The sequence below is a fragment of the Eriocheir sinensis genome, chromosome 54, assembly GCF_024679095.1.
Source record: "Eriocheir sinensis breed Jianghai 21 chromosome 54, ASM2467909v1, whole genome shotgun sequence".
Classification (NCBI taxonomy): Eukaryota; Metazoa; Arthropoda; class Malacostraca; order Decapoda; family Varunidae; genus Eriocheir; species Eriocheir sinensis.
Window position 1 is genome coordinate 1192891 of NC_066562.1, and position 12180 is coordinate 1205070.

Sequence of the window (12180 nt, forward strand, 5' to 3'; positions counted from 1 at the left end):
TTAAATTAGTCATACATTCATTGTTCTTATCACCAAATATATCTTGAAGTTTGATAATAAATATATGTCCATCATCATTTGGCAGCCTAATGGATAGCCTACCATCACTGTCCAGATTTTTTGCATATTCACTTAGATTGTGATATGAAGACGGGAGGCACGGGCCAGCCATCATTAGGGGGCAGGGGCTCAGCTGATCGCTCATGCCTCCCAATATGGCTGACAGTTGTTTTTCCTAAAACAAAAGCGAAGCGGTGTGACGTCAGTGCAACCCCTCTATATTGTATGTGTGTGTGTGTGTGTGTGTGTGTGTGTATATATATATATATATATATATATATATATATATATATATATATATATATATATATATATATATATATATATATGTGTGTGTGTGTGTGTGTATACAGTAAAACCCCGATTATCCGAAAGCGGATTATCCGAAATTGATCTGGATAATGCAATTAAAAAAAAAAAAATTTCTATTCTAAAATGTTATAAAACATCAAAAATAAATAAAAGTAACTACATATGTACTATATTAACACATTTAAAATTGATAAGAACAGTTAAAATGAATATGCTTTCTAATACGTATTGCCGAAATAGCTTGTAACGAATAGATCAATGTATTAGACAAAAAACATTAAACAAACTCTCAACAACACCACGTCCGCACCTTCGCCCCAGCAAGGACGTGGTGCGGGACGAACAAACTACTGCACGACTACTCTCACACGTACTCTCAAGACAACGACACAAACACGACTCCCTCTCCACTCCATGCCACATTCCCTTCCAACATACGAAAGGCGCGATAATATGAGTCATCATACTGTGTCTCCACCTGCACGATGCATCAAGGTCACACTTGCAAGCTTGCACAACCATTCACAATCGCACTCTGCAACATTCACAATTCAGATCTGCAACGCTCACAAGTATCAACATACACTGGTCCAGACAAGGAGACACACAGACAAACATACAATAAAACATTTACATCACATGTTTTAAGCGTACTACTTTGTTTAGCGTGGCGTGTGTTTGTTTGGTTTCATTGTTTACATCGCCACACCCGGACACACTTCACACTGGGCGATCGCGTTCTACCTGTGCTTCGACCTCACTTCTTTCTACATCACCATGCCGAAAGAAACCGGAAAAAGAAAGTCGTCCTTACCATACAGCAGAACACAATGCCGACAATCAAACTGGCGGCGATCAAAATGGCGACCATAAATCCGGATTATCAAAAATCGGCTTATCCGAAGAGGCTTCCTTCCATTTCGGATAATCGGGGTTATATATATATATATATATATATATATATATCTATATATATATATATATATATATATATATATATATATATATATATATACTTACTAAATCAGCTTCCTCGAGGCTGGGCGTTCTGTACCGTCTCCGCCAGTTCTTCTCCCCTGCACAGTTGCTGTCCATATACAGGGGCCTTGTCCGCCCTCGTATGGAGTATGCATCTCATGTGTGGGGGGGCTCCACTCACACAGCTCTTCTGGACAGAGTGGAGGCTAAGGCTCTTCGTCTCATCAGCTCTCCTCCTCATACTGATAGTCTTCTATCGATATTTCCACGCTGACTGCTCTTCTGAACTTGCTAACTGCATGCCTCCCCCCCTCCCGCGGCCCTGCTGCACTCGACTTTCTACTCATGCTCATCCCTATACTGTCCAAACCCCTTATACAAGAGTTAACCAGCATCTTCACTCTTTCATCCCTCACGCTGGTAAACTCTGGAACAATCTTCCTTCATCTGTATTTCCTCCTGCCTACGACTTGAACTCTTTCAAGAGGAGGTATCAGACACTCTCCTCCTGTATTTGATCTTCCTTTCGCCACCTCTTTTGTTTTACTTTAGGAGCAGCGGTAGCGGGCTTTTTTTATTGTTTTCTTTTTGTGTGCCCTTGAGCTGCCTCCTTTGTTGTAAAAAAAAATATATATATATATATATATATATATATATATATATATATATATATATATATATATATATATATATATATATATATATATATATATATATATATATATATATATATATATATATATATATATATATATATATATATATATATATATATATATATATATATATATATATATATATATATATATATATATATATATATATATATATATATATATATATATATATATATATATATATATATATATATATATATATATATATATATATATATATATATTTATTTATTTTTTTTTTTTTTTTTTTTTTTTTTTTTTTTTTTTTTTTTTTTGAATCACCGAGTCACGGTCTTTATGGTGGGTAAGAACCCATTACCCTGGGACACAGGGAAAGTGCAACATCTGCATTACCACACTTAAGGCTCTCCAGGGTTTTCAGGTAGTCATTTATCAACCAGCCTGATACAAAGGGTGAACAACTGTGTTCCAACTGCCAGGATTCGAACCTAGGGACACGGATTCGTAGCTAGGCATGCAAACCACTGGACCATAAAGGGGAAAAAATATTTTGTGGAAATTATCTAGAACTACAAACATTGTACATAATGTTATTAATTTTTTGTATATCTTTATGTACATTTCAGATTCAGCTATGGGAGGAAAGCTATGCATCATGTGCAGCCATGCTTGGTCAGTGGTCAGAACTAGAAGGCTTTCTGCAGACCCGCATCCTTCATGATGAGGCAGGACAGCCATCTCTGGATTGTGTCTGGACACTCCCTAGGCCTACTGTGAGTGTCCTTCCTTCCATTGTTAACTCAAAGCTCATGAACATCTTGGATGGCTCTGAGTCGGACAATAATTTATTTGCATTCGTCAATGCTGCTCTTGGGGAACCAGAAAAACAAGTCATGTTGGAAAACACTCTACCCCTTCAGTTAGCTGTCATGTCAGTGCACCAGCAGAAGATACCACAAGCTCGTCATTATGTTACTGTAGCCACATCAAAGGCGCTTCTCACTCTTGCTCAGTCCTCTCTGGTGATCACTAAACCCGTCATAGGCACCATAAGAGATATACAGCTGATCACAGAATTTGAAGAATTTCTGAAGACATTAGATCATGCTGACTGTGACAACTACCCAACCAAAGTGAGACAGACAGTGAGGAATTGGAGAAATCAAGCAACAAGTGTCACTGACAGTTCATTCTTGATGCAATCCTTGTCATCATATAGAGACTTATACTTTCACTTTTTAGAAAAGGAGTTGCCTCAGGATTGCTTGCAGGATATTCAACTGCTCATCAAAGATACAAAAGCTTCTCTTCATAAGTCTGTTATCAACACTGCTCTCAAAAACAAAAATTATCACTTGGCCAGCAGGCATTTGAAAAAGTTGAAACCGCTGTGTGAAAACGAAAAAGCCCTTGCACAGGTTTACTTTTTCATGACGGAGATAACTGTTCAAAGAAGTCACAGCAGACACCAGAACCCCTTGCAGGCCCTTGTACAAGGTTGGTCCAAGTGTCTGGGTAAAGTCCATGCAATGGCAAGCATACAGCAGGATGTTGCAACCCAGATTGAATTACTCAAACTAGAGAGCTCCTTGAGCATGGAAGTTGTTGAAGCCATAAGGGCAATGGGTGACAGCTGGGATGAAGATGATGAATGCATAAAAACCTTATTTAATAGATTACCCAATGCAAGAGAAAAGTCTGGGCTGTATAGAGAACTTCTTAGATTGAGTTATGAAAACCTGCAAACAGCCAAAGAGCATGCAGACCAACTGAACACTGTTAATGAAGGGGTGAAAGATCAAGGTAAGGATATGTACATGACCTTAGCCAAGTACTGTGACAATTGCCTAGAGAAGTGGAAGGAGCATGTTGATACTGTTGAGTATGCAGAGTCCCTGGTGGTCTCTGTGCTAAGGGCTATGGCACTAGGATCCCATGAGGCACACTTCTACTTCCCACGCCTGATAAACTTGATGAATGAGAACCCAAACCTGGTGGAAGTGTTCAAGAAGCAAGCTGGAAGTGTTCCTGTGTGGATGTATTTGCTTTGGATAAATCTCATCCTTGTGTATGCCGACAAGTCTCCAAGTGCAGCATTACAGCCAATCATTGAAGAGCTGGCCAAGGAGTATCCTCAGGCTGTCGTCTACCCATTCAGAATCAGCAAGCAGCAGTATAACTTCACAGGTGATGTTGGAAGGACTGCCAGAGCAATGTGTGAGAGAGTTGAGTCTCTGCTTTGTAAAAACAGTCTGCTGCATCATTTTGCTACTGCCATGTCATTCATAGTTGTACCAAGTGTTGCCCTCAAAGAGTCATTCAACAAACTTTCCCGTCTGACAGAGAAAACAGACATTGAAATTGGGTTGAAAAATATAATAACTAATTACTTGCAGGTAAACAACAGATCTAAAAGGGGTTTGCCAGAAGAAAGAGGAGAAGCATTTTGTAAAGATGGCAAGCTTGTAAAAAATGTTGATGCAGCACTAACCAAAGTCTTTGGGAAAAATTTGGCAAACTTTGAGAAAATGTCAGTTGAAGACATAAAAAGTAAGGTTAAATATACAAGAACTGTAATGAATCAGGATTCAAAGGAAAAAATTCCAATCCAACTGAAGACTTACTCACCTTGGCTGGCAAATTTTCAGGCCTCAAAGCATTCTGACTCCCTAGAAATTCCTGGCCAGTACTCAGGAATGTCAAAGCCTTTGCCAGCCTACCATGTCAACATCTCAAGCTTTGATGATCATGTGGTGCCAATGAAGTCACTTCGTGTCCCCATAAGAATAGTCATCAGAGGAAGTGATGAAAAAGATCACAAATATTTGGTGAAGTGGGGCGAAGACCTTCGAACAGATCAGAGAATGCAGCAAGTCTTTACACTAATGAACTCTTTGTATTCTACCTCCCCTTTGTGTGCACACACCTCCTTCCTCCCATCCCTGGACACTTACCAGATTGTTCCCCTCTCCTTGGAAGTTGGTATACTTAAATGGGTGGAATCTACTCAGCCTTTGATGGAATTCATAAAAAGTTCCTTTAGAGAAGGGGAAGCAAAATGCTATGAAGAAGCCAAGGAGTTGTACAAAAAAGGAGGGTCATGGGAACTTGGAAGAAAGCAAGTAGAAGATAAGGGAGTTGTGAAGAGGTATGTGGATATTGTAAACAAGATACCTTGGGACATCTTGCGACGTGGTCTAGTAAGACTTTCAAACAGCAGTGAAGGTTTTTTTTCTTTGCGCAGTGTATTTGCCAACAGCTACGCCACCATGTGTGTGTCCCACTGGCTTCTTGGGGTGGGTGATCGCCACTGTGGAAACACCCTGATCAGCTTAAAAACTGGAAGAGCTGTGGGCATTGATTTTGGACACCACTTTGAATCAAGTGTCCAGTTTCTTCCAGTTCCTGAACTGATGCCATTGAGACTAACTCCTCAGATTGTGAATGTTTTCCAGCCATTAGGTCATGCCAGCATGATGAAAGATGTGATGGTAGCTGTGCTGGGAGCTCTTCAGGAATCACGTCATGTACTTCTGGCAATGCTAGAAACCTTTGTCAGGGAGCCAACAAAGGACTGGCTAGAGTTTGTAAGGATACAAGAAGGGGATTTGGCTGGAAGCGTAGTTGAAGTGTTTTCTGAGGAACGTATCAGATGCCTCAAAGGAAAGCTCAGTGGCCTTAATCCTGCACATATTACAGTGTGGGCACTCTCAAAGAATAAGTCTGCTAGTAAGGATAGTACTGTCCTGAGTGGCTTAAAGGAAATAGTTCTGGGTACAACTTCTGAGACTACACGTGCAGGTATGGGAAAGGATGGACTGACAGTGCATCAGCAAGTGGATGCCCTCTTGGAGCAGGCAACTGACCCAAAGATTCTTGGGCGGACGTGGCTGGGTTGGGAGCCTTATTTGTAGTTTATACAATATCCAGTACAGGTATCTCATTATTATTATTGATTTATTAATTTATTAAAGCAAGTTATATTAAATCTAACACAGATGAATTAAGTGTGTGGATGTCTGGTTCACAGTTTGAAAGAAAATCATATGAAAAGAAATCATTAAATTATAAATCTGACATGGCTAAATTAGCATGCAGATGTCTTGTTTACAATAAAGACTTTTGCATTTAAGGGAAGGAAACATGTCATACTATTTTGTAGTTCTTGACATGTGGAATGGTCATTAGTACTTATTATGTGTATTACATAATAGAATAACCCCCTCAATTCAATGGACCAGCTTTTAACAGACTTTAGATTTAACGGTCGAGGTCAGACAGTCAGAAATCCAGTTACCAACTGAGAATAGTTTTTGAACTGACCACACCCATTAACTGCAATAGCATTTGCTAGCCATTTTGCCCTCCTCCCTTTATCTGATTTCTCATCTTTCAGTTACATTAGTTCAAACCATGGTTGCCGATGTTGGTAAGAATGTACCAGCTTTGATCATTTTTGTCTCAAGTACATTTGATATGTCTTTTTTAGCCCACCTGATAGAACATTTTCCTTCTTGTGGTTCCCATTCAAATGCAGAATGTATTTACACCCCAAAAAGTCTTATTTAACAGTCCAGGATGTAAATGTAATGGGAAATAGCAAAGTATTTGTGAGTGTCGATGTAGTGTTTAGAGCAACGCATTACAATATTTATGAAAGTTGGGGAGAATAGCAGTGCTCTGTACCTTTGCTGCCATGGTGATGGGTGGCCTCCCACACACCAATATAGTAAGTTTTAATATGGTGCCTTACACATGCGTACTACAACTGACACACACACACACACACACACACACACACACACACACACACCATCACCATCACCATCACCATCACCACAAATGCCCCCTAGTCGGACTCCCCCTTTGGTTATAGTCTTTGGAGATGTCTCAGTAACTCTTCCTCCTTTATCTTTATCAACTTAGCAACATTTGCAGACTTTCCATTCTGTGGAACACCATTTCTTTGCCTCTAGACCTCACTTTCTCTTCCTAACCAAAACCCAGGTCCCTGAGGCTACTGACAGTAATCTCTTCTCAGTTCCCTCCTACTATCTCTATCCTAGCTTTCAAAGCTGAATGTTATATTTATGCACGCAACGACATCACTTGCTCTTGACTCTTCAGAATTCCCCACCATCTGGCTAAGAATTGTCATTTTATTATTGAATATATCTGTGCAGTTTATCTCTCACCTAGCTCTACCAACTGTAAAATTCTTTGACTATTTGAACTCTAAAGTGGAGCACATCTTGACCCACTCTCTCTTCACTGAAATCTCCATCTTAGGAGATCTTGGTGTTCACCACCAGCTTTGGCTTTCATCCTCTTTCACTGATCAGCCTGGTGAACAAGCCTCCTCAATGAACTTGAGAAGTTGGTTCAGCACCCTACATGTACTCCTGGCCACCTTGGAGACACAACCAACATTCTAGACCTCTTCCTAACCTCTAATCCTTCAGCTTATTCTATTAAATTGTTCACTCTGTTGAGCTCCTCTGATCACAACCTTATTTCTGCATTCTGTCCTATCACTCCTGTACAGGCTCTGGACCCACCAAGGAGGTGGTGCTTCTGGCATATCGTTTCAGCTCAATGGGATGACCTGAGGATGTACTTTTCCAATTTCCCATGGAATGATTACTGCTCCCAGGAGAGACCCCTCTGTGTGTGCCCAGCGCATGATGGAGGTGATTGTCTCTGGAATGGAGGCATACATTCCACATACTTTCTCTACTCCTCATTTTAAAATGCCTTGATTCAATCACGCTTATTCTCATGCTGTCAAAGATAGAGAGGCAGCTTACAAAAAGTACTAGAAACTTCGCATTCCTGCTAATCACGACCTCAACATTCCAGCCTGAAATCATGCCAGATTTATTCTTCAACTTACCAAGAACACTTTCATCAACAGAAATTCCAACTCCTTGCTTTTTCTAATTCTTCCAAAGACTTCTGGCACATAGCCAAAATATATCTCTTAACAATTTAACTTCATTTTTTCCTCCTCTCCTTAATGCTGACAGCAGCATAGCTGTCACAGCTGTCTCAAAGGGTGAACTCTTCACTCAGATTTTCTCTAAAATCTCCACTCTGGACGATTCTGGGCATATTCCTCCTACTCACCCCCCCTCTGACTCCTTTATGCCTGTTATTAAGATTCTTAAGAATGATGCTTTCTGTGCCCTCTCTGGCCTCAATCTTGAGAAGGCTTATGGGCCTGATGGAGTGCCTCCTATTTTCCTTAAAAACTGTGTTTCCGTGCTGACACCCTGCCTGGTCAAACTCTCTCGTCTCTGCCTTTCAACATCTACCTATCCTTCCTGCTGGAAGTATGCCTATGTACAGCCTGTGCCTAAGAAGGGTGACCATTCCAATCTCTTAATCTACCATCATATAGGATTACTTTCCTGTCTTTCTAAAGCTTTTGAATCAATCCTTAACCGTAAAATTCTTATGTAGTGCGGCGACTATGCCTGATGAACGAGCCTCCCATAACCCATTTAGCCTGTGGGGTACCTCTTTGGCCGACTCGGTAGGGAGTGGCTCTCTCGCCATGCTGGTCACGGGTTCAGTCCCAGCCCAGGCAGCTGGCGAATACCCTCTCCTGGTCTTGATTAATTTCTCATGTGTTGTTTGATACACGCAGAGGTCCTGTAGGAAAATAGAGAAAATAGAAAATAAGCTCTCAGGGCAACACACTTAAGCATCTATTTGCTTCTGATCGTCTGTCTGATTGCCAGTACAGGTAACTCTCGATTTACGCGTTTTGTAATAAAGCGGGGTCCAAAATCCAAATAAATGTTTAATTTACACGTTTTTTTCACTTATACGCGATATTTTATGGATGTCTCACACGACTGGACTCACACGGCGCCGCGGCCATACAGCTGAGCTCAGTTCTTCCTGCGCGCCACTTGAACAACAATACAGTACCCATGCTGCCACGCTACTCAACAATAGGGGTGGACAGGTACCGGTACCAGTACCGGTAATAACGGTACCAGCTATACGGTACGGTACCGATACCAGACTGCTCAGTACCAATACCAATACTAGCCAGTCGCACATGGTGTCCCTCATTTCTTCCTCACACAAGTAAGGCTGAAACCGAGTGCCTGAGTGGATATCTCTGTGATATGTCTCTCTCTCTCTCTCTCTCTCTCTCTCTCTCTCTCTCTCTCTCTCTCTCTCTCTCTCTCTCTCTCTCTCTCTCTCTCTCTCTCTCTCTCTCTCTCTCTCTCCACTGAATGAAGTGAATAATTATTTTTCGATAGAAACCTACCTCTTGTTTGATTTACATTGTTTTTTATTTACGCGACCTCTTCAAGGACATAATACTCGCGTAAATCGAGAGTTACCTGTATAGGTTCCGTAGGGAGCGTTCTACTGGTGATCTTGCTTTCTTAACCTACTCTTGGTCATCCTCTCTTAGCCATTTTGGTGAAACTGAACTTTTGCTATTGCGCTAGACATATCAGAAGCCCTTGATAGGGTCTGGCACAAATCTTTGCATTCCTAACTACCCTCCATTGCAGGGCCGGCCCTAGCAGGTGCAGGGCCCAATGCAAAAACCCATCTTACTGCCATTTAGTGCGGTCAAACAAATACAAAACAATACAAAATGAGGTACATAAATGAGAAATGTCACCAATGTAGTTGTCACAGTTTTGATGAAAAATGCAAATTTTATAGGAATATCTTACATGACTTGGCAAATGCAAAGTCATTTATAAGCTCTTCAGCTCTGAGCAAGTGTTACAGACCTCATAACATATGAATGACATCATCCCCACGGGGCCCTTAGTGGCGCGGGGCCTGATGCAGTTGCATCAGTTGCATTGGCCTAGGGCCGGCCCTGCTCCTATGGATTCTATACTTCTCTGTGTACCTTTACCTCCAGTTTAATTTCTGGCTGATCTATCTCTGCTGTGGCAGATGGTCACTGTTCTCCCCCCTAAACCTTTCAACAGTGGTGTCCCACAGGGCTCAGTCCAATCTCCCACTCTAATTCTGTTGTTCATTGATGATCTTTCCCAAACAAACTGTCCTATCGCCTCATACACCGATGAATCTACTCTGCACTAATCAGCTTCTTTCAACAAAAGACCCTTCCAACAGGAAATACAAGACTCCAGACTGGAGGCTGCAAAGCTCTTAACCTCAGACCTTGGTATCATTTCCAAATAGGGCAAGAACTTTGTGTCCTTCAGTGCCTCAAAAACTCAATTTCTCCACCTGTCAACTCAACACAATCTTCCAAACACCTTTCCCCATCCTTTGATAATACTCAGCTATCACCTTCTACACTAAACATCTTCAGTCTATCCTTTACTCAAAATCTTAACTGGAAAGCTCTCTCCTCTCTTACTAAATCAGCTTCCTCGAGGTTGGCCGGCCGTTCTGTATCATCAATTATTTTCCCCCTCCCAAATGCTATCCATATACTGGGACTTTGTCCACCTTCAAATAGAGTATGCATTCCATGTATGGTGGGGCTCCACACACACAGCTCTTTGTCTCAACTCCCCTCCTCTTACTGAGTCTTCTACCTCTTCAATTTTGCCACAATGTTGCCTCTCTTTCTATCTTGTATCAATATTTTCATGGTGACTGCTCTTCTGAACTTGCTAACTGCATGCCTCCCCCCCTCCTGCAGCCCTGTTGCACAAGAGTTTCTATTCTAGCTCATCCCTATATATTCTCCAAATGCCATATGCAAGAGTTAATCTTCATTCTTTCCTTCCTTTCACTGGTAAACTATGAAACAGCCTTCCTCCGTCTGTATTTCCTCCTGCCTACAACTTGACCTTTTTCACGAGAAGAGTGTCAAGAAACCTCTCCCTCAAAATTGATCTTTCTTTTAGCCACTCATCTATACTTGCTTTTATTGGAGCAGTGATTAATGGGCTTTTTTATCATTTATTTTTGCCCTTCAGCTGCTTCCTGTACTGGAAAAAAAATGTATGATGATCATATTTTGAAAATGTAGGCTATACTATTTACATGGTTTGCAACAAATGTACAGGTCCTTATTCATAACACAAAGACTCATTACAGTTTGTGCACTGCTGATTTGTAAGTTGGTAATATATATATTTTTTTAATTTATTTAGTGATACTAGCTGGATTTTTATGTTACAAATGGAATGTATATTTATATATTTCTCACCTGAACCAGTATAGTGTTATAATATTTACATAATCCATGTATGGATAACAGAGAGAATAAATATACAAATAAGGCTGTAGGAACATTCTTGCTACTTGTGTTTATTTACAGTTAATTTTGATAGAATAAGAAGCATGATAGGAATCCCAAAACGTGCTCAGTAGTGCTTGTAATGTAGTGACATGTTGCATTTTGATAAATACAATGACTACTAGCTTAAGTAATGTCACAATAAAGAACAAAGTCAGATTTTGCTTTATAAAAAAGGATAATTTGCATAAGTTGTCAACTAAAATGTATCTGCATATATGTCATGGCTAATGTGTGTCAATTTGCTATGAAAAGCTTCTGAAAATACACGAATTGTCAACTAAATAGTGTAATATTTTGTTTCCTAAAATGAAAAATAATGTGAAAATTATTCCAGTCATTGGAATAAGTGTAAATTATTAATGTAAGTATAGTGGAGGAAGCTCTTCCCAAGGATTATATACTATAAGGATAGCTCACTAAGCATTTGTTTTACCCACAATGCACTGCGGATGACATCACACATATACACAAATGGTGCTGGGCGAGAAACTGGTTCACTTCACTGTGTTCTCACCGCAGCATGCTCAGTGAAAATGGTGATTTGTGCTGTATATGGGTGTTACAGTGGCTATATATAATATATAATAATGATAGCTTACTAAGCATTTCTTTTACCCACAATGCACTGCGTATGCAATCTGGTTCACTCTCTCCATATAAAGTGTACTGGGGAGCCATTTCTTATTGATCTTGTCACTCATTCATAGTCAGATTTTGCTCTTGTCACTCATTCATAGTCAGATTTTGCGCTTTTATTTTTATTTTTTTTATTTTTTTTTTTTTCTGTTGCTGGGGATATGTGGTTGAATTGGGCAGCTGTTGAGTTGGCCAGTGGTGTGCAGTGGTGGAGATATTTGAGAAATATGTTATATGGGGGTTGCTGGAAAATGTTGCTGTCTGCCATATGTATCGGTGCTTGCGTTTTCT

The 12180-nt window shown here is 40.3% G+C and overlaps 1 protein-coding gene across 2 annotated transcripts in view; it reads left to right on the top strand.

The window, feature by feature from the left end:
- Positions 1–11851, top strand: part of LOC126983497 (DNA-dependent protein kinase catalytic subunit-like) — a 96328-nt gene extending 84477 nt beyond the window's left edge. For both annotated transcript variants that reach the window (XM_050836243.1, XM_050836242.1), the window contains exon 49: positions 2615–11851. In XM_050836243.1, coding sequence (XP_050692200.1) covers positions 2615–5902 — 3288 coding nt within the window. In that variant the 3' untranslated portion in view covers positions 5903–11851. The remainder of the gene's footprint in view (positions 1–2614) is intronic.
- Positions 11852–12180: the final 329 nt, after the last annotated feature.